We start from the raw sequence: 23,238 nt of genomic DNA, 5'->3' as shown, positions 1-23,238 counted from the left end.
CTCCAGCACTGCTGGTCACTGTCCGTGCATCCCTAACTTGTTCCCTTTATGTCGTATGCTTAATTGGCTATTCAGTACATAGTTATTGAATGTTTGCTATGTAGCGGATACTGTTTTAGGTTCTGGGGATGTAGCTATGAACATGTCAGAGTTCCTACCCTCACGGAGCTTATAGTCTAACTGGGAAGGTCAAAACAGGTAGGTGTACAATAGGTCAACTAGAGACCATTCTCTGAAGGAAGATAAGGTAGTGCTGAGAGGGGAAGTAAGGTGTTGTGCATATGTACGGCCATGCACACCCACACACACACCAGTGCAAAGGGTATGGGACGGGAGAATGCTTAGGCCGTTGGAGGCACACTTAGGGGCCACTATGCCTAGGGCGGAGCAGCCACAGTGGACAGGAGGAGGTGAGGTCAGAGTCGGGCCTGACCGTGTGTTATCTTTGCTCAGTACTTAACCCCCTTAATGGAGTAGATGAGCGGATAAATACAAATCTGTTGCATCAGAGAAAGTTCACTTTGAATTTTGGTGTTCATCTGCTGGCAAAGTTTGAAAAGGGTGAACCTGAGCTTCCAAAATTATTTTTGATAAGGCGGCACCCGGCTGGCTCGGTCAGTAGACCATGTGGTTCTTGATCTTGGTCGTGAGTTCAAGCCCCACATTGGGCAGAGATTACTTAATAAAAAAAAAAAAATCCGTTGCCAAAATTACTTTTGATCCTGTTCCACTCTTTATGTTTGGGAAAATAATGGCATTAATTTGTGTGTGTGTGTGTGTATAATTTTGGTATAAAAGTATTATGTGCTTGTACAAACTTACAAGCCCTGAAATGAATAAGTAAAAGTTCTCCTTCACTCATATCCTCAGATATAAAACTATTCTTGGTAGTTTTTTATGAATGCTTCTAGTAAGTTTGTGTGTTTGTATGTACGTACACATGTATATGTACATATATTTCCTTTTTGTTATTCACAAAAGGGAAAATACAGTGGTTGGTTTGGCATCTTGGGTATTTTACTTACTTAGGGTTCCATCTATTTAAAAGAATACAGAGCATTCCATTATATTGAAAGCTTATAAATTAAAATAAAAATTTTTTTTAATGTTTATTTATTTTTGAGAGAGAGAGAGAGAGAGACAGAACATGAGTGGGAAGGGGCAGAGAGAGAGGGAGACACAGAATCGGAAGCAGGCTCCGGGCTCTGAGTTGTCAGCCCAGAGCCTGACGCGGGGCTCGAACCCATAAGCCGCGAGATCATGACCTTGAGCCGAAGTCGGACGCTTAACCGACTGAGCCACCCAGGCACCCCTAAAGCTTATAAATTTTTTAAATTGTACAGTATAAGTTGACATTTAGATTTCTCATTTTTAGCTACTTTGAATATTACTATAGTGGATAGTCTTGTACGTATGTAGTTTGATGTCTTGCTAGAAAACCTGTGGAATAAATTTGTAACAATAGAATTGCTAGATCAATAGATTAGCTATCCTATTTATAAAACTTTTAATATAAACTCATTTGATTGGTTTTAGTTTATTTATTATAAACTAAGACATTTGAATAATTTACTCAGAAGATATAGATGAATAATATCTTAGAAATATCTACAGAAATATTTTTTGGAAATAATCTACAGAAAGAAGACTTTCTAAAACATGGATGCTTTACATTTTGTACACGGTGTTTGATCACTGAGGTTAGTTTTTTGTGTGCAAGATAAATTGAACAGATCTCTAAAATCACATTTTTAATAACACAATCCTGGGGAAATGGCAGTCCGCATAACATGTATTAATTCCTGTCTCTCCCAATACGTGAACTATTGTTCTTTAAAGCTTACTTTATAAATCATATATGATTTTTAAAATCCTATTGTCTCTATTACCTGAAGGTTTTATAAGCTTTTTGGTTAAAGAGACGTATAAAAAGGAAGTAATGTTCAGTTCCCTGTGTGTTTCCCAAAACCACATGAAAAATTAAAAAGTGAAGAGATACCCCTTTAAAGTGAGCTTTTTGTATTGTTAACTCCTCACGTTATCCCCTCATAAGAAGGAGCTTTGTGCTAACTTGTGCCTGTTTATTTGTGTTACAGTGGTATATTAGTTTCAGGTGTATGATATAGTGACCCAGCAATTCTATACATTACCCAGTACTCATGAAGCTAAGTGTACTCTTGAACCCATTTATCTGTTTCACCCCTTTTTCCACGTGCCTTCTGTCTTTAGCGTCACCACTTTGTTCTCTGTATTTAAGAGCCTGGTGTTTGTTTGTTTGTTTGTCTCTTTTTTTTCTTCGTTTGTTACTCTGAAACAATTCCACTTATGAGTAAAATCATATGGTATTGGTCTTTCTCTGACTCACTTATTTCACTTAGCATTATGCCGTCCATATTGTATAAAATTTTTTTTTGAGTTTTTTTGTCTTGAGAGAGAGAAAGCACAAGTGAGGGAGGGGCAGAGAGAGAGGGAGAGAGAGAATCCCAAGCAGGTTCCATGCTGTCAGCGTGGAGCCCGATGTGGGGCTTGAACCCACGAGCCGCGAGATCATGACCCAAGCTGAAGTCAGACACTCAACCTACTGAGCCACCCAGGTGCCCCTATACCATCCATATTGTAAATGGCAAGATCTCATTCTTTTTTATGGCTGAGTAATATCCCATTATTAAAAATACCATCTATTAAAAAGTCTGATTACAGAAGCCTAAATCTTTAAGCAAAATCAGCCCCCTTCCAAAAAAATGAATATATTTAACCTGATTCAAAATTGTCAACATATGTTTATTTGCAGAATAGAAGAGTCCATTTTCTTTTTCATTTTCCACAAGTTTCTTTTGATTATTGAAAGGAGTTCAATTCGGATTGGGTAGCATTGCATAATAGAAAGGAAGGAGCACCTGTTATACATATAACTTGATAATTTAGCAATGGAAAGTTAAGTTTCACCAAAAGAAAATGTTTCTGTTTGTAATTTTGTTCCTTTTTATAAATATATGGCTTTATGATTTTTTAGAATTTGAGAAATACATTATCAGAACAGAAGGAACTGGGGTGCCTGGATGGTTCAGTCAGTTAAGCGTCCAGCTCTTGACTTCGGCTCAGGTCATGATCTCACAGTACCTGGGTTCGAGCCCCGCATCCGGCTCTGTGCTGTTAGCACAGATTCTGTCTCCCTCTCTGTCTCTGCCCCTCCCCTGCTTGCTCTCTATCTCTCTCTCAAAATAAGTAAAAATAAACTTTAAAAAAAAAAAAAGAACAGAAGGAGCTACAGTTTATATTAAACATACACAAGTATGTTCAAAGATTGCCAGATCCCTCCTGTGGCAAAAAAGAATTCATCAGTGGGTGCAAGTTATGGCCCTGGCAGCACTTACTTTTGGTGGATTCAATCTGTGATCAGATACATATTGGATAGAAATGATACAGCCAAATTACACAGTTGTCCTATAGAAAACTTATCACTTTGGGGCGCCTGGGTGACTCGGTTGAGCGTCCGACTTCAGCTCGGGTCATGGTCTCATGGCCTGTGGGTTCGACCCCACGTCGGGCTCTGTGCTTGACAGCTCAGAGCCCAGAGCCTGCTTCCGACTCTGTGTCTCCCTCTCTCTCTGCCCCTCGCCTGCTTGCTCTCTGTCTCTCCCTCAAAAATAATAAACATTAAACAAATTTTTTTCACACACAAAAAAACCCACGTCACTTTATGAGCTTAAATCTTCTGTCTCGAGATTAAGTTTTTTCCTCTTTTAACAGGACATCTTACAGGAAAACATGAGAGACATTTCTCCATCTCAGGATGCCCGCTCTATCATAACCTGTCCGCTGATGAGTGCAAGGTAATTGTATTCATTATTTGACTCTATACTTAATCTAGTGAGTGCTTTTCTGTTGCCAGGCACTTGGCTAAACACTGGGGATACAATGTGAACAAAATAGGCAAGGTCCCTTTTCTTATCTTCCAGTGGAGGAAACAATAAAAATACAGCTGGGTTTTTTAAAAAAAGATTTAAACAGATAAATAAAAGAATTACAGTATGTAATGACTGCTTCGAAAGAAATTAATAGGGAGATCTGGAACATTTGGAATATCATCCTGTGTGCATTGATATTTTCCATCGAAAATTGACTTCGACGAGGCAGGGACCTTTTCCACGAGGAATTAATTTGCCTAAATATGTGATCTCAGTATTTATGCATTAAGTTCTCTTCTCGTGAATCTGTGAAGACATTTTGCTCTTTAAATTTTTGCATGATTATTTTCCTTTGGCTCTCTTTCCGCAGAATACGTTTCCTTTTTGTTACTCTCAGTCACACCCACTCTTGGCCAATTTTTGTCTTAAATTCTTGAAAGATACAGTCCTACGTAACTTTTGGGATTTGGGGGTGATGGATTTAGGAGAGCCTAAGATCCTATTTTGCGGGCTCCTGTATAGGCTGCTGTTACCAAGGATGAAACTAATAATGGGGAAGCAGGAGTTGCAAACACGCTTAATTAAATGCATTGCGTGGGTAGTGTTGGGACAGGTTATCCAAGCTCATGACATCAAAGCATTAACTGTTCCTGTGGTTGTTATTTTCTGACAACGCCAAGGTCACAGATTTATTCCCGTCTGAGCCAGTTTCATCCTAAGAAAAGTTAGAATCCCTAACTAACACTAGTTCTTTCCGATTCAGGAATTTGTCCTCATTTTCTTAACGAGACCACACGATGGGAAGTTTCTTTGCATGTTTAGTCTTTCGGCAAAGTAGTAGACTTTGAAAGCTTACACGGATTTCAAGGTTGAAGACACTGTCATTTTTCTTTATTCCAAATCTCTTGTGTAAGCAGGCTCATTTCTTCTGCTCTGTGTAAGAGTGAGTGGTTGGTCTGCCCATTATCTTCCCGTTAGTCTGAGACCAGATCCCAACAGGAGCAGCTCTGCCGGTATCTGCAGCAGAAGCCGACAAGGCTTTGGGTCTTTCGTTCTCTGAAAATAACCGTGATCTCTTTTTTGGGAGTTGTCCTCTACCTCTTGACTTTAAATATCGTGATCCGATACTAAGCGTGGTCTCGCGTTGACGTCTTCCTCGGGTACAACTTTCAAAAATTGTTGGCTTGTAGCAATGTGAACGAGTTACCTTAAGCAATTTATTTTCAAAAAAGAAAAAGAAAAATGCCAGTTTGGGGAAGAAAGTTACGAAGAAAAGGAAAGCATTTCCTGAATTTTTCCTCTGTCGTGTTTTCTTCTTTGCAAGAGAAATCAGGCTCAGCATAATCCATCTTGACTACTGGAACTTGGACGATCCAGGGGATTTCGGAAAGATATAGGTTTTTATTATATTTGGAATGCCAAGTGGAAGAATTATAGACTAACTCCTCACCTAAATTGAAAGCTCTGTCATTTTTAAAGTACTTGCCTATATGTGGTCACTCTGAGTGTCCCAGTGGACAATTGCAATCAGCGTTAGGACCAAATTTATTCAGTTCCAGATTGCTGTGCCAAACACCGTGACAGATATCTGTGGGTCCTGTGAATGCAGTAAAAGACTGCGTTCGAGGAGCTAACGTTCTCGCAGGGGGAGGCAAAACACATACAAACTAATAAGGGAAGAAGAATTTCAAGCGGTGATAAATGCTGCGAGGAACCAAAAACTACAAACACAGAGAGTGGCTGTTTGGGGGTGACGGGGATACGGCACTGCTTCCGCTTGGGTTGTTCAGGAAGACCTCCTGGAGGAGTTGGCATCTGACCTGAGACGTGGCTGATGGGCAAGGAGACGGTTGTGTCTGCATCTAGGAGGAGAGACGTTAAGTGGAAGGACGAGCAAACACAGAGGCTGAGAGGTGGGGGTAAACGCCTGGGTTTGAGGGACCAAGAGTAGGCCAGCGTGGCTGGAACATGATCGGGAACGCGGAAGCCGGATCCAGATCGTGAAGGACCTGTTAAGGCCTTGGCGTTGGAAGCGCGTCTTTACTGTGATGGCGGCGGGACGCATTTGGAGGGCTTTAGCAGAGGTGTAATAGAATTTTCACGAGCACTTTCTAAAAGTCACGGCTGGTTCGTGGCGTGGAGAACGGACTGGAGGGGGCAGGCGCTGACCCGGGTAGACTAGTTGGCAGACCGCTCTGGGCTCAGGCAGGAGCTAGTGGCCCGGACTGGCGTTGTACCAGTGGAGATAGTAAGAGCTGATTGGACTCGGGATACGTTTTGGAGGGGAGCAGCCTGATAGACTTGCTGATGGATTTTGTGATGCGAGGTGTGAGACAAAGAGAAGCAACGAGGGCGACCTTCTCGTTTCTGACGTGGTGAGTGGCTTAGAAAGCGTTGCCGTCGATAGACGGAATGTTTGGGAGGAGCCGATCTGTGGGAAGATGTCAGTCATTGTGTTTTGACCTGCCGGGTCCTAGCGTGAAGTTGAACGGGCGGTGGGATACGAGCCCTCTCCTTCCGGGAGATGGTCCTGAAACGGTTGGGAGAGCTGATGTGATCCGTCTTAGGATCACCCGACTCCAGAGGTCAGTTTCCCTGTAGACTTGACCCCGGGTGTCCGCCCTTTCCCTCGCACTTCTTTGCCCTGTGTTTGCACTTCCTCACGGTTTCTTGTTTCTTACCCACTGTACGGTGGGAAGGGTCCAGGCTCAGAGTCCTCAGACTGAATTAAAATCTTAGCCTTACCACCGGTCAGCGGTCTTAGTTTCACTTCTCTGACTCTAGTTCGTGGCTGAGGCGACAGACTGTGACGCCTGCCTCGCCTGTTCTTGGAGAGATTGTGCTAATAAACGCGAAGACCCTTTGAAGGTGAAAGTGCAACGTAAATTCAAGGGATGACCATTGTATTCTTATGCTTTCAGTAAACTTAGTCTTAGAAGCAGGTGGATTTATTGACGTTGTTGATGGTTGCAGGTGAGAGCACAGAGCCGGGATAAGCAGATAGAAGAAAGGATGCTGTCCCACAGGCAAGATGACAACAACAGGCATGCAACCAGGCACCAGGTATGGGCCTTGTTAAACTCTGGCCGCTCACAGTCTGAGAGCCAAGTCTGGGATCTCCTCTGCCCCGTTAACGGTCTTTAGGTCTATCTGTGCCTCTCGTTCCCTGTGGTATTTCTAAATAACTGGTCTTCAGTCATAAACTCAGAAGCGTTTTTGTTTTGTTTTGTTTTTCCAAAGAGTAAAATTTCGTGAAGCAAACACCTCTGCCTCATAAATGAAGGACCCGTGCTATTTATGATAATGATAGTAATAGTGATAAAAGATAATCCTCATTCTTTGAAAGATACACTTGCTGCTCTGTTTCCTCACTTTGCATCTACTTTTTAGCCCTTTGTTACTTTCAAACCCCTTCGCTTTGCTGGCGTGTTTCCGAGGTCACCGGTGACTTTTCCTTAGCATTTGACACTTGTTGGTCATGTCATTTCTCTTCCATTTCTCTCTTCCCTTGGATTCTTAGATGCTGCTTTGCCCTAATTTGTCTACCTCTTTGAACGTTCGTGCTTGTTGATTACGCTTAAATTCCTAGTTCTTCCACGAATGCCTTTGGTCTTGGGTCTTGCTGTTTTTCTGCCTAACTCTGTGCCTATACCAAGAAGAAATTCTGCTTATCCTTCAAGGCCTTCAGCACCTCTCAGCCGTGGTAGGAATTCTTCCCAGATCTCCTATCAAGAATGAATTTCTTCCTCATCTGTTCCATTGTAATGTTCTCAGAAGGCCGGTTTAGCCTTTATCACAGTTCATCATACGGATGTCTGTTTTTGTGGTTAGATTGTAGGTGGATAGCAGAGGAAGGCATGGTGAGGAGGGAGAAGTTTGGGTTTGGAGCCAGACAGATCTGGATTTGAATACTGTGATTCTGTGACTCTACCTGTGTGGTCTTGGGCAGGTCAGCTAACCTCCCTAAACTTTCTGTCCTTGTAACACACCTGGCATTTTTTTGTTAATAAAAACGAGTGAAGAAGAATACCTACCTGGTAGGGTCGTCAGCTAACAAAATACCTATCCCCAGTGCTTGGCAGGTAATACGCACTCTGTAAGTGGTAGCTCTCCTTTTTTTCATTGTCTGTCTTGGGTTCTAATCTTTCTCAGTGTAAAAATTGTATTCCTTGTCGTATCAGTACTTGGAAAACAGTAAATGTTCGATACATGCTTACTGAATTGAAATCATCTTTATTTTATTCGTGTTGCTCTGGTGGAGACGTCCCTCCTTAATATGTGTTCTTTTGGGCTTAATATTTAAAATAAACATGAACTGCCTGTAACCACGGTGGTCTGGGAACCCAATTTGGAATTTGAAAATTGCCGTCATAGGCATAGGGTGGTCTTCACACGTCTGGCGTTTTTTTCTTCCCTGCCATGTTTTGTTTTGTTTCGTTTCATTTTGTTCTTCATTTTGAAACGTACTGACATAATGAGTTTTCTGGCTAGCTTCTCAGTTTTCTCTTTCCTTTCAGGCACCAACAGAGAGGCAGCTGCGGTATAAGGAAAAGGTGGCCGAACTCAGGAAGAAAAGGAATTCTGGGCTGAGCAAAGAGCAGAAAGAGAAATACATGGTGAGAAAACGTTGACCATTGGCATGAACTCTTGTAATTGCATGTGATTGCTTTTGGTTTCTAAACTCTGCTTTTCAGATTTGCTGTAAACGGTTAAATTTAGCCCCTTGAACAAATACCGAGATATTGGAGATGTCTGTATAAGGAAAAGTATTCCAACTGAGTGAGAGTCTGTGTATTTTTAATGGGAAAGCAAAATTCCTACATGATAAAGAGTATTAATTGGGGGATGTATTCTATATAATAAGATTTCTTTGGTAGTATTTTAATTTTTTTCTAGTTTTAAAAGTAATGCACATTTGTAATAGGGAATACAGACCAATTAAGAAAAGTACAGGGAAATAGGGACGCCTGGTTGGCTCAGTCAGAAAAGCATCGGACTCTTGATTTTGGGGTTGTGAGTTTGAGCCCCACATTGGGTGTAGTGGTTACTTAAAAGTAACCACAGTTAGCGTCTGGGGGGAGAGCTTCCTGACCTTTTCTGACCTTTTACATAATGCCTTATTTATGTCATTTGGATATTACTGTAAGTACAGCTTTGAATTTCTGTGTTTTCACTTAAATGGTTTGAACTAATTTCCTCAAGTTCATGAAAAATTCTTCAAAACACTTTTTGCATAAAATGTAAATAAAGACTTCTTTTAAATGTGATATGTGAATATATGTAATTGATAAAGATTTATAAACGTGTTCATAAATGCTTACTATTGTAAATACCAAAGGGCACCTGGGTGGCTCAGTTGGTGAAGCATCCGACTTTGCCTCAGGTCATGATCTCGCAGTTCATGGGTTCGAGCCCGCCTGAGGCTCTGAGCTACCCGCCTGGAGCCTGGAGCCTGCTTCAGATCTTGTGTCTCCCTCTCTCTCTCTGCCCCTCCCCCACTCGCACTCTGTCTCTCAAAAATGAATAAACGTTAAAGAAAAGAAAGAAAGAAAATACCAAAAATACAGAGAATAAAAATCACCCTCTGAGATGTAACCCCCTGGGTGTTTCAGTGTGTGATCTCTGGGTCTTTTTCTGATGTTTATTTTTTCATGGAATTGGAATTTTGGCTTCTTGAGTCATCAGACTAGATGGGTTGTGAGTGCTTAGACAGCGTGGCTTCACTAAGGCCAAAACGTGCCAAACTACGTATTTACTTTATTTGGTGGTCCTCCCTGCCCTGAGAATGAGAATCTTACGAATAAATGGCAACAGCCAGTAGGAGATGGATGGTGGGCTAATTTGTAGCTAAACACCTACACCAGACTGTTGGGTTTGTAGAGGGAGGGCTCTAGTATGAGGCTGACTGCTGCTTCCCGGGCTTTTATTCACATGTTGGGTAGATGGGGCATAAATAATACGGTGATAGCATTTATCGAGTGCTTGTGTGTTAGGTGTTATGGTTATGTTGTTCCCATCATTTCTAGGACAGCCCTCTATGACGGATGGCGTCTCACCTATTTGGTAGATAAGAATGGAGAGGTTTAGAGAGGTAATTTGCCCAGAAATCATATGAGTATAAGGAGTGTCCTAAGGAAAAGCTCCTGAAGTTTATCTTACAAACATCTACTTTGCAATAATTTGAGCTAGGTGATGGGGACCCAACCTTCCTGTTAAAAATGCTGGGTAGGGTATGTTTTTTAACTTAAAAAAAGATGTGTATGAAACTAGAAGAAATACTTTTAATACTGAGAACCTAAATCGTAGATAACAGAGTCCAAATTCAAAATACACTGGTCAGATGGGCCCAGAAGAACCTGAAGAAATTGTAATAGCTTCAAGATATTGGTGAATGGTTTTTTCACATGCTAATATGCGTGTGAACTCTATAATGGTCTCCCTAGGATGAGCCATCCACTCCACTTAACAACCATTATCTCCTATTCTCTGGGTGGGAGGTGGAGTCTAGGATCAAGTGGGAAGGGCTAGAATCGGAGGTTTAAAAGGGAAGTTTCCCCCGTGCCCTTCCTTTCCTGCGCAAGGATACTTTTCTCTGCTATCATGGTGAGATTTGATACTAATTAAGAACTGGGTTATTTTTATGCTTCGGATTTTCTATGAATATTGCCTCTTTCTTCTTGCTTAATATTTAGTAAAATGTTTTTTAAAGAGGCCATCCTCTTTTGCCTGTGCACTTGGGCTGGAGATCTGAGTCGGGAGCTTTGGGCCTTTGGCAGACCGCAGTGGGTGCAGCGACTCGGGACAGAATTTACCAAGGACTCCTGAGCGCGGCTAACCCTTCCCCTTTGCAGCTTTCCCTTTCAGTCTAAACTCTCAGACTCTGAGTGTCAGAGATTTGGTTTTTTTGTTTTTTGTTTTGTCTAGGAATGTGTAGTGCCTTTGGGTTTGTTATATTTTTATTTATTTGTACTGTCATGCACATTTTCAGATGAAGAAATGGAGGCATAGAATTCTGATCCTCGAGGTGCTCATTTAGAGATAGAAGAATGAAGCTCCTTTTTGAAGGTGTAGGAGCATTTTCTTTCTAGATTCATTAGGGTGGATAGTGGTGGTTTTTGGCATTAACCTGATAGTGCGTCTTACGCTCAATTCCTGGTGCCGAGTATAATGCCTGGCATATAGTAGGCACTAAGTAAATAGCTTATAGTTGTGCTTGGCCCTCTGGTTGGCATCAGTTGAAATAGATGAAGTTCTTAGAAGCAGAGAGAATCACGCTCTGGCTATTTTCCTAGGAACACAGACAGACCTATGGGAATACTCGGGAACCTCTCTTGGAAAACCTGACTAGCGAATACGACTTGGATCTTTTCCGAAGAGCGCAAGCCCGGGCTTCAGAGGATTTGGTGAGTATGAAAACCTTCAAGCTCTGGACCACTTGGGAAGGGCATGTGGGACTGCCAAGAAGAATGATCAGCCATCAGTTGGCCAGGAATTAAACAAACGTACTTTGCCGCTTGAATTTCTTTCCCCTTCCCCCAGCTATCCACCTTCGAGGTGATCCACCCCATTCATAGTTAAAATTAATTACCCCTCCTCCCTTCTCTTTCCTTTGCCTGATGGGTTTTCTCTCTCCCTTTCACCTCCCGGAAGGACCAGTTCCGGGTGTGGAGGTATTGAGGCTGGTAAAGACAATAGGTGCCCCTGGGTCTCAGTTGGGTAATTTGCAATTCTGAGAGCCTCTGGACTGGTTGATGCGCCTCTCCGTTCTCTTAACCCCCTCCAGGAACTTGGCTTAGGCTTAGCAGTTTCTTCAGCCCTTCCAGGCTAGCTCTAAAAGAATAGTGAAGAGGAATAATGGAAAAGACTGTAGGTGGATATTTTAGAAAATTCAGCGTTGACCTAGCCAAGTTTCATACATGAAGCTGGTTTTGTGTTCTGCTTTTTATTTACAGTTAGTTTTACACGTAGTTTTGATACCCTAGGCAGAATTTTCAACGTTGCTTTTAAAAACTGTGGTACCTCTGATTTAACAGATTAAATGTGTTGAGGGAAACTTAGCTTAAAACCTGAACATCCCGTTAAACCTTTTTTTTTTTTTAATTTTATCAAACACTTAATTTACAAATCCTCCTATAGACTTATTGGAAACTTAGAGGAGGCAGGGTTTGATAGCTGCCCTGGGCTGGGCTGGGTTGGGCTGCTGTGCTATGGCTGGCTTTCTCTGTTCTGCTCCGGAACAGAACATTCCCCAGGTTAGTCTGTTTCACCGCTCTCCACCTGGTTATGCTGACAAATTCTAGCGACTAGCAGAGATAGATCCCCAAAAGTATTTTCTACTTTATCTGGAGTTTAGATTACAGAATTAAAGCACCCGTCCATGTTTCAGGAATGTTTTTTTTTCTCAGGGACCGAGGTTGAGAGGATGGCCCTCTATCCCAGTAGATTTGTCCCAACGATCCATGAGCTTTAGAAGCAGATCTCAAAGCACATTCTAGATATTCTCTTCTGTTTCATTTTAGAAGTGTCCAGTAAGGGTGGGGCATTTGCATTCTTGGTAGATTGCTTTAAAATTTGGTTTGGTGCAGGCTGGTTAAAAACAAAATTTTACCAAGGACTCGTTCTGAGGTTCAAGAGACAAGGCCTGGAGCATGGTAGGGGGGAGCAGAGAGAAGCCGCTTGCTGTCTGTTGAGACCTGTGCCAGGCAGTGTGTAGGCAGGAGTTTTCTAGAAGCCTTCCTGATTATCCATGCCCAGGTAGGTAGCCCTCCATAGTGCAGATTTCTCGTGAGTTAGAAGCCAGTTCTATTTTTCTCATAGCCTAGGGTGGTAGTATGCATAGTAAGCTAACTACGGGTTTTTTAATAACACAGATGATCAATTCTAATCTTCTGACTTTGGATTTCTTCTCCACACTAGGAGAAGTTACGGCTGCAAGGCCAAATCACAGAGGGGAGCAACATGATTAAAACAATTGCTTTTGGTCGTTATGAGCTCGATACTTGGTACCATTCTCCCTATCCTGAAGAGTATGCACGATTGGGACGTCTCTACATGTGCGAATTCTGTTTAAAATACATGAAGAGCCAAACGATACTCCGCCGGCACATGGTAAGTTGTCCGGGTCTGGGGTTCCGCAATCATGATGGTGATGAGCTTTGGAGCTCCAGATATTGCTGTCTGTCTGGATGGCCTTTATCCATGCATCTCTCCGTGGTCCATAGCAATGAGATGAAGGCATAGGAAATTGAAAGCCACATCTCAGGGTTGGGGGATTCAGCCTGTGGCAAGGTGTGCTGTGTGGCACCTGAAACAACTGATGTCCCTTAACCACATCCTGTCATACACATTGCCTGCTCCTTTCTGTTTCTCCTTGGGATATAAATGACCTGCCTGCAGTTTTTATGTGTCCCAAGCTAGATGAAAACAAATAGACTTCATTAGATTAGACTTCATTAGACAGAGCAAGGACAACGTTGACTCACCTTTGTATATCCCTAGCAACCAGCGTGGGCAGTAAATGCCCAGTGACTGTTGAATGAATGCTTATTTAAAGGAGGCAAGTTATGAAATTTACAAAATGGGTCCTTTGGTGCCTTGTCAAGTTTAGTGCTTTCTGGTTCCTGAACATTGTCCTTCTGATTTAAATAGGAATAAAGACATGACACTCACTTTATTGGTTACTAGATATTTTGTAGCTTGAAGCCATTTTTCTTTCCCTAGTTGTGGGGTGAAAAGTCTTGTCTGAAACATGGGAATTTCTGGGAGCAGAGATGGGGAAAGACTGGAGCGTTTCCGGCAGGGAACCTTCCTTTCCCTGTTTCTGCAGTCACAGCATATTTGGCTCTAAAACCTTTCAGGGTGTCTTTTCTTCTGTTCCCTCCCCCCTTATTTTCCAGGATTTCCATATGGCCAGCATCTACAACCCAGGGTTTCTGTCTTTCCATTCTTCTCCCTAGTTGGGTTGGGGGATAACTGCATTTTTGTGTTCCCGTCGCTGAACACGTGGTCTGTAGTGTTGTGGCCCAGAACCGCCCCTGTGAATTAAGCCATTCAGACCCCTGCACGCTTGACTTCGGGTAGAGAGGGACTGCTGGAGAGATGGGCAGGACTGGACTGGTGGAGACACCAGTGTGGGGAGAGGGTGGGGAGCGGTACCAGAAGGCCTGGTCTCCAACCGTTGTAGACCATGAGGGGAAGCTAAAATACCGTGCTGCTGCGTGAAAGTAAGGCTGGTATTTTTATGGATGTGAACTTCTCACCATTTAAGTCTTTCTTCTTCCTTTTTGTTTCTGGTTATTTAGTGGCATTAACCAATGAAGTAGTCAAAAAGGGCAGGAAATAGTAGTAGAAGGGTAAAAAAAGGGTTTGGATAAATCTGAAGGCCAGGTAAACATTATGTGTATTTGAGGACCTCCTGCATTAAGTGAGGTGCAAGAATCGAATTTCCGGAAATGAAAACCTGTTTTCGTCCACACCTCCTCTGATTCCCATTGCTTTAGGAGTAATCACTGATGTGGGCCTTCTTTGGCCTTTTGGCCAAGAGTTTGGCTTCTGTTTCTAAACAAGTGAGTGTCACACTAATTAGGTTATTGGAAAGAGCCAGCATGAATAAGGAGGTGGATAAAGGAACAGACTGGGTGGAGCTTTCTTGAAGTAATTCCAGTTAATACTTGGATTTACATGTGACCAATTGGGCCATGATTCTTGAGTTGACCAAAAGTCACAATAAAACTTGGTAGAAAATGTTCCACGTACATGCGCTTCTTAAATGATATTTTAAAATGTATTCAGGGGCGCCTGGGTGGCTCAGTCGGTTAAGCGTCCGACTTCAGCTCAGGTCACGATCTCACGGTCTGTGAGTCCGTGAGTTCGAGCCCCGCGTCGGGCTCTGGGCTGATGGCTCAGAGCCTGGAGCCTGCTTCCGATTCTGTGTCTCCCTCTCTCTCTGCCCCTCCCCCGTTCATGCTCTGTCTCTCTCTGTCTCAAAAATGAAAAAAAAAATGTATTCACATAAAACTTTTGAAAAGAATTCATCCATGTACAGCAATGGCTGACAGCCTGCATTAAATCGGTTAAGAGGGCACCTGAGTGGCTTAGTCCATTAAGCGACTGACTTCAGCCCAGGTCATGATCTCAAGGTTCGTGAGTTCGAGCCCTGTGTCTGTGCTTACAGCTCAGAGCCTGGAATCTGCTTCAGATTCCGTGTCCCTCTCTCTCTGCCCCTCCCCTGCTTGTGCTGTCTCTGTCTTAAACCTTAAAAAAAAAATTAGATCTGTTAGCCATTGAAGGTGAGGAAAGGGGGGGGTACATTGTGCCCCCTTGTGGCCGGGTGCCCATTTACCCCTGCAGTTTCTTGTTGCTTGACTTTTTTTTTCCTTTTTTTTTTTTTTTTTTTTTTTTTTTTTTTTTTTAAGCCACAGAAAGGACTTGCTCCTCCTATTCCTTATATACCAAAGGGAACACTTTGGTGGGGGTAGTTTTTATTACAGGCCTATTTTCTGATCTGAAAACAAGACTAATGGCTAGGTGGTAGCAAAGTTTACTGGTAAAGGTGAACGTCAAGTATTCTTGCCCTTACTTAGCAACTCTAAGCTGCTGGAAATAAGCTGCTTAAGAATTTCCTGTTGGCACAAGGCGTTTTATAATAAGGGTATTTTTTATTTATCTGTCTTTTACGTAGTAGATGATTTTAATCTCCTGGGTTGAAGCAGGGCCAGAATACCATCTAGAAATCTTGTTCTAAACTGCTATAAAAATACCATAAAAACATTACTATGGTTTTAGAAGACTTTGTTTTACTGAAACAAACTCTCCCTTGCTGTACCTTCTCAAGTGTGTCAGCTGTCTGTCATCTCCGCTAACTAAAGTTTGACCTGTGATTCATTTTCCCTCTTGAGCGGTAGTCTTGTTGGGGAAAGCTTGTTTCCCTGATATGAATTCCATTCTCCTGCAGGCTAAATGTGTGTGGAAACACCCACCCGGCGACGAGATCTATCGCAAAGGCTCCGTCTCTGTGTTTGAAGTAGATGGCAAGAAGAACAAGGTAAACAGTGGCAGGAGGGGTGGCTGCGTCGGCGGTGGTGGTGGTGGTGCATATTCACAGGCTTCAGAAGGCGTGTGTTTGGTCTCCATCTCGCCCTGTAAAGAAGATAAAGTTCAACTATTGACCAAAGTACACATGCCGTTTCATCAGCAATAATGATCTTTAATTTTAGGCCTTTATCTGATAAGTGTAGGAGTCGCTGGCCCACACATGAATTCTGTTTCTCGGTTTCCAGATCTACTGCCAAAACCTGTGCCTGTTGGCCAAGCTTTTTCTGGACCACAAGACATTATATTACGATGTGGAACCCTTCCTGTTTTATGTTATGACTGAAGCGGACAACACCGGCTGTCACCTGATTGGATATTTTTCCAAGGTCAGCAGGATCTGGAGATTAAGAAGCTAATGGCCACAGCAGGGGTGATTGATGTTGGCATATGGGGACCCAAATCACTGACAAGGAAGAGGCAGTACCCTGGACAGTGATGACCGCCCTTCCCTTGCAGGGGCGGGGGCTCGGGGCTCGGAAATCCATGTATCAAAGGTTGTTTAATGAAAATGTGCAATTCTTTATTGAAAGCTTCTGGTTTATTCATTTCTGGACTTGTGGGCTGGAGCTGCCTATTAATTATTGGCCAAGGCCCTGCCTGCTAACCCTTAAAACCCACATTTTGTAGTCAAGCCAACCCTCCTGGCTCTGCCCTCTGTTATTAGCCTAAAACCAGGAATATATTCCTTTTGCCTGGCTTTCTAGCTGGGCTCTTTTCAGTGATAACCCCACTGTGCCTTTGAAGACCGAAGGCCAGATTTTGCTTAGGACTTTTTAATATAAACTTTATTGAAGTGTAATCCACATACCATACGAGTCACTCATTCAGAGTGCATACTTAAGTGGTTTTTACTAGAGTTGTGCGGCAACGACACAGGCCCCACTGTTTTCGTTACCCTGGCGAGAAACCCCTAAGCAACATTCCACATTTCCACCCAACCCCTCCCAGCCCTCTATCTCTAGAAGTGTGCCTCTTGTGAACATTTGACATAAGCGGAATCCTCCAGAATGTGGTTTGCTTGTTGACCAACCCCTTCCAAACTGGGGGCTTACTCTTTGGGGTCTCCCTCCTTTCCAGTGGGCAACCCCCTTTAAAAAAAATAGCATTTACAGAGGGTTGCCCGAGACCAACTCAGCAGTCGAAACCTCAGACCTCCTTGCCTTGCGCTGTGACTATAAAGAACTCTGAGTCCGCCCCCTGAAAATGAGACTGATCCCAAGAGCTAGGGAAACCCTGGGATTAATGGCTTTGGCCATACCTAGTAGGTGTGGACGTTAACAGCTGTGAGCCGCTCCCCGGGACTGGTTAGCCAGATATTTTGCCGGTGCCTAATTCTGAATCTGTGGGACTGCGGACCCCTCTGGTTCCAAACCCTCGTGACCTGCTTCCATCTGTTTGCTCTTGATTTCAGGAAAAGAATTCATTCCTCAACTACAATGTGTCCTGTATCCTTACCATGCCTCAGTACATGAGACAGGGCTATGGCAAGATGCTCATTGATTTCAGTAAGTGACATTGCTAAGGCCCACGCTCCACAAGGGGCAGGGGCTATGGGAACATTGTCATCTTTCTGTCCTGTGGTCCCTGTAGTTCCGGGCAGGCGTGTAGCAAGTGAATGAATATGTGGAGAAAAATCTGAGCAATTCCGGCCAGCCTGGTATGCAATGAACCTTCGTTGGACCAACCTGGAGTTGGTACCTGAGAGTAGGAGAAAGAGAGGATAGTGAAGTAAGCTTTTGAGGATTATCCCCGTTTGAGGCTTAGGAACAGCACATACGTGCATAAGGCTTCAAATCTGCTCCCGGATTAGGGATTTCGGTTTTGTAAGGCCTTGTCTAGAGAGGCAGTCCCTATATATATACCTGGTGGAGGCTTCGGGCCGCATCAATAGTGTATTCTGTATTTAGGAATTTATTTTTAAACCCCAAGTCAATACTCTCGGCACTTTGCCGTCACTTGTAGACACGCACACAGCAGCAAAAAGTCACTGCATTTTCTCAGCTCCAAACAAGCAGGTGCCTTGTTTCAGCATTCATGGTGTAAACAGATGTTTGTTTCACGATCCGTCAGTGCTACATTTTTCATATTTTTGTGCTTTTTGTTGCTGGTTGTATTTGTTGTAAATTTAACACTTATTTTTGAGAGAGAGAGAGAGACAGCAAGACAGCATAAATGGAGGAGGGGCAGAGAGGGAGACAGAATCTGAAGCCGGCTCCAGGCTCTGAGCTGTCCACACAGAGCCCGATGCGGGGCTTGAACCCACAAACCGCGAGATCATGACCTGAGCTGAAGTTGGACGCTCAACCGACTGAGCCACCCAGGTGGCCCTGTTGGTGATTTTAAATTGCCCCTGAGTGTAGTGCTGAAATGCCATCCAGAAAGGCTGTGGGGTGCCTCGCAGAGAAAATACCTGAGTTAGGCAGGCTTCATTCAGGCGTAGGTTGTGGTGCTATTGGCCGGAAGCTGGATGCTAAGGAGTCAACAATGTATGTTAAATAAGTTGTGAAACAGAAACACTTACAACAAGGTTACATAATGGCGGGTTGATGAAAATATGACCGAGGGCTCATAGAAACCGAACCTGGTATTTCCCCTAGGAGCGGTGGTGCGGTATTTGCCGTGACTTCAGAGAACATTTAACTTCTTGTAAATGATAATCAACTGTATTCTATGCAGGGTTCACTGTTCTATGACATGTTTTGGTCAAAATTAGAATTCTTAGAGTTAGCTTTCCAGCTTTTCCATGTTTAAACCACCTGGGAAGAGATGAAATCAGGAACAGTCCCACTACCGGGGTGGGGGTGTGTGTGTGCCTGTAACTCTGAAGAGGTGACACCTATCTTATAAACTTGTCTTCATGGAAAATTTCAAACATCCGTAAAAGTAGAATCATTGCCTAAAACCCTCTGTAATGAATGATTAGCATTTTCTGGCCAGTCTTGTTTTACCTCTGTTTCTACCCTCAATTACTTGGTTGTCTCTAAAAGAAAAGATCTATTTCAGGTTAAAACATACACAAAACCAAACCTCCCCAAATCCCTTAATAACCTAAGTTAGAGTATTCAGATTTCCTTAATTTTATGATTTTGTTCCTTTAAAAAGCACGCGTAATTATTTTTACTTCATTCCAAAGAGAATTGACATATTGGCATTGATAGATGTGGCTTGTAAATCACTTGCAGTCTGAAAGTTCCCACTCCATCTGTTTCTTGTTTTTCTTTGCTATTTATTTGTCGAAAGCAGGTTAGTTTCCCACTAAGGTTTCTCAGAGTGGAGTTTGTGGACTGCATCCCCATAACGAGATGTGGGTACTGAGGTAATCTATTTAAAAAATTTTTAAATCTCCAAAAACACACAAAGTGACGTAATGAAATGGCTTCCCGTCTCTGTGCCCACTCCCGTTCCCAACACACACCTACAGGTAACCATTGTTCTAAAGTTTCTACGTGTGAAACCTTCTCGAGTTTTCTTCCTGTCTCCTACAAGTAAATATTAACATAACGTTCTTTCTTTTGGTTTATCCCGAGGTAGCATACCATACAGCAGCCACACTGTATTTTGTTGAATGTCTGAATCCTAACGTACCGCACAGCAGACGGTTCTCGTTAGGCCTGCCACGTTGGCACAATGTCGTTTGCCGTTCGGATGAAATAACAGTGTGTGTGTTCCATTCCCTGGCAGGTTATTTGCTTTCCAAAGTGGAAGAAAAAGTTGGCTCCCCGGAACGCCCGCTCTCCGACCTGGGACTCATAAGCTATCGCAGTTACTGGAAAGAAGTGCTTCTCCGTTACCTGCATAATTTCCAAGGCAAAGAGATTTCTATCAAAGGTTGGTGTTTTGACTCTTGAAGATGGTTGGTACCCAAGATGTTAATGCCACTGGATAGTCCAGCTTTTCCACTGGCCCCGCTGTGCGTGTAACCTGCAAAGAGAATGCCTCATTCTGTGTCTCATCTGAATATGAGAATAGAAGGCCCACTGAATACGGGGCACTGCAGAGACTCTCCCTAAAGGTGCCTTCGGGTTCCAGAGCGTTTGGCCCCTTGGGAATGGTTATCGATTTGGTTGCACAAACCTGGGGTTGGTAACAAAAGTCCAGAAAGAAGAAAAACGTTTATTTTCCACAGGAGCTGGTAAGACATCCCTGTATATTTACGCCAGGGTGGAAGAATTTAATCAGGTCTGTCTTTGACCTTGATTTCCATAGGGGCCGGAGTGATTTCCTGCTGTACTATTCCTCTTTTGTAGTTATTAGAACCGGTCAAATGAATGTTTTGTAAACTTTTTCTGAACAGGTTGGGTTGAGTATCAAAGATTCCAACCATTTGGATTTCCTCTAAGGGGGGGTGGCGGTAGCGAGGCTCAGTTGGGGGTTTGAGGGTTTGCACTTTGGCCAGGTTCTCAATAGTGCTTCTATTTCAGAAATTAGCCAGGAGACAGCTGTGAATCCTGTGGACATTGTCAGCACTCTGCAAGCCCTTCAGATGCTCAAGTACTGGAAAGGAAAACACCTAGTTTTAAAGAGACAGGTAAAGTTTTTGTCAGCTGCTGGCTCATGGCTAAATGTCTCTTAAGGCTTAACAGCGAAGTGGGGGCTTAACACCCAAAAGGCAGCCCTCTCTTTTTTTCCTTTTTTTTAATGTTTAGTGTTTTGGAGAGAGAGAGACAGTGAGTGGAGGAGGGGCAGAGAGAGGGAGACACAGAATCCAAAACAGGCTCTGAGCTGTCAGCACAGAGCCTGACTCGGGGCTCAAACTCACGAACCATGAGATCACAACCTGAGCCGAAGTCGGACGCTTAACCGACTGAGCCACCCAGGTGCCCCCTGCCTTCTCTTCTTAAAGGAAGAGTTTGCTTAGATACACCTTTCACTGGGTCTCTCTCTCTCTCTCTCTTTTTTTTTTTCATAGGCAGCAATGTCTGTTAGGCTTGTCTCCCTCCTATCTTCCCCTCTCAGAAACCTTGGGTAAGCTCCTGTCTCAGATTCAGATGACACAAGTGAAGCCGCTCAGTTAAGCAGCTTTGTGTCCCACAGTACTCGTGTCGTTGCGTGATTTTCTTCGATTGGAAAAAATTGCCCATCTGTAGAGGGGAATCTTCGTAGACCGCAGGGCTCGTGCAAGTGCTTTTAAATTCCTTTAACAAATTCCATCTCAAGTCATGGCCACTTTTAATTTGATTTGGTTGACTCCTGTATAAGAAGGGAAGATGAATAATTTTCACTTCTTACGGAGGACACAGTAGGAAGAAACGGATTCTGCGGGAAAGAATTTTGTAAATCCGGAGATATTTTTATACCTCTTTCGCACCTTAGCATATCATTAAACTTGGGGTGATTCCTTCCTGACTGACCAGCATTTTGGAATCTGTATGTACAAAGACATTTTCGTTGAACGCGTATAATAATTTTTCCTGTTGTTCTCCCTCCCCCAGGACCTGATTGATGAGTGGATAGCCAAGGAGGCCAAAAGATCCAACTCCAATAAAACCATGGATCCGAGCTGTTTAAAATGGACCCCTCCCAAGGGCACTTAAAGTGACCTGTTACTCTGAGCCAGCGAACCCCAGCAGTAGGAATCCGTACCCTAGGGATCTGTCTGTCATTTCTGTTGCTCTTGTGATTGGCAAGTACAGTATCCTCTGGGAAGGCCATGCCCCTCAGGACTGTCCTGGCTCCGAGCCTCACGTACTCTGCAGACGCTGGTTCTGAGGAACTGTTGTTTCGGCCTCAGTGAGGTTGCCTGGATGGGATCTCGAGTAGACTTGAGCACAGATCCCTCGTAGCACTGACCCAAGGTGTTCTGTTTGGTACTGTACCTGTCCAGTCACTGGTTCCCCTCGTGCCCTCTAGCCCCTTCAGGTTGTGTTGTGTCTCCCGAACTTTGTAATAGTGCATCTTGCTGCCCCGGTCACCAGACTTCCAAATAACGGTTGTCGCCACCAGGACCTTTCTAGTTCCTCCTTAACGTGTATTTTTTTTTTTTTTTTTTTTTTTTTTTTTTTTTTTTTTTTTTTGGAAGAGCAGGAAAGAGGGAACGCTTGTGAGTGTGTGCCCACTCGGAGGGGTCCATTCCCTTTGGATTTTTATCTCCCTTGCAGTTTTTCCCCCCCACCATTTCTATTGAAAGGTCTGGTTTTGATCAGCGTCCAGCTGACCAGAGACCTGTAGTTTTTAACTTGGTAACAGTATGTAATTTATCCGAATGAAATGGAGAAGGATGGTCGAGAGGTGGTGATTCTGTCCCTGGCGTTCACCTGCAGTGAACTTGCAGTGTCTCGGGGGAAGCCAATGAGTGCTCCTTGCCTCCCCGGGAAGTGCCCAGTCCTGAATGTATTCTCCTCCCCTAACTCCCCGCCCCGTTTTATGTACGTCTGCAGGTGCCAAAATAATGTCCAGGTCGCACGCTCCCTGGGTCGTTAGGCTGCACGGACCTTTCCCCAGGACCCGCCAGTCCGATCTGGCACACACCCTTACTTCTGTCCCAGTCGCGGTGATTTTTTTTTTTTTTTTTTTTGCCCGGACATCCCTGGAGAAGTAGGAAGTGACCGCGAGGGACTTCCGGATCTCCTCTCAGCCCATGACTCAGCAGGGCAGAGTGGCCACCCCCCGCCAACGTTGGCTCCTCTTCGACAGTGCCTCACCCTCCCCTCTTGAACTGAAGCACTCCTGCCCTTCCAAGAACTCCTCCTCCATTTCCTTTTTTGGGATCTGCCACCGTCCCTACCCAACCTCCCCCCCCCCCCCCCCCCCCCGCCCCGCCCATTCTCTGGTCTCCTATTTTTGGTTTCAAGCAAAGGAAGAGATGCTCCCTCTAATTTCTGTCCGGCCCATTATAACCTGCTATCTTGGGGCAGCTTTTGATGTAGGACCCGCCACCCTTCCCAACTTGGTCGCCTCCAACACCGCTGTCTTCGTGTGGAGCCCTCCCCACAATCCCGACTCTGGTCATTTGTGCCTTTCTCCTGTCATCTCTGTACACTACTTATACTCACTGTGGGTTGGGGGGAGCTAATTTTAAGCATGTTCAGTGGCAGCTCCCTGCCAGTTTCAGTGTCACTGTTAAAAGTTTATCCAAAAGCAACTTCACTGGGGGTTTTCTTAAGGGGTAAAGGCCTTTTATCGAAGCTAACCCTTCCCCACATGTGGTAGAATGTGCTGTTCTATATCTACTCCTCAATAAAGCATGTTCTCTGCTCAAGCCCGTTTTGCGCAGGAGCCTTTCTTTGTCTGGACGGGG

At 43.8% G+C, this 23,238-nt stretch overlaps 1 protein-coding gene across 2 annotated transcripts in view; it reads left to right on the top strand.

Moving 5' to 3' along the window:
- KAT7 (lysine acetyltransferase 7) overlaps positions 1-22,006 on the top strand; it is a 30,194-nt gene extending 8,188 nt beyond the window's left edge. Inside the window, exons 5-15 of one of the 2 annotated variants that reach the window (XM_042914908.1) lie at positions 3,751-3,833; positions 6,882-6,971; positions 8,426-8,524; positions 11,201-11,311; positions 12,825-13,016; positions 15,862-15,951; positions 16,187-16,327; positions 17,413-17,506; positions 19,683-19,829; positions 20,423-20,529; positions 21,434-22,006. In XM_042914908.1, coding sequence (XP_042770842.1) covers positions 3,751-3,833; positions 6,882-6,971; positions 8,426-8,524; positions 11,201-11,311; positions 12,825-13,016; positions 15,862-15,951; positions 16,187-16,327; positions 17,413-17,506; positions 19,683-19,829; positions 20,423-20,529; positions 21,434-21,535 — 1,256 coding nt within the window. In that variant the 3' untranslated portion in view covers positions 21,536-22,006. The remainder of the gene's footprint in view (positions 1-3,750; positions 3,834-6,881; positions 6,972-8,425; positions 8,525-11,200; positions 11,312-12,824; positions 13,017-15,861; positions 15,952-16,186; positions 16,328-17,412; positions 17,507-19,682; positions 19,830-20,422; positions 20,530-21,433) is intronic. The other variant, XM_042914909.1, reaches the window with a different exon arrangement.
- The last annotated feature ends 1,232 nt before the right edge of the window (positions 22,007-23,238 follow it).

Source organism: Panthera leo, chromosome E1, assembly GCF_018350215.1.
Source record: "Panthera leo isolate Ple1 chromosome E1, P.leo_Ple1_pat1.1, whole genome shotgun sequence".
Lineage (NCBI taxonomy): Eukaryota > Metazoa > Chordata > Mammalia > Carnivora > Felidae > Panthera > Panthera leo.
This window is presented reverse-complemented; position numbering and strand designations above follow the sequence as displayed.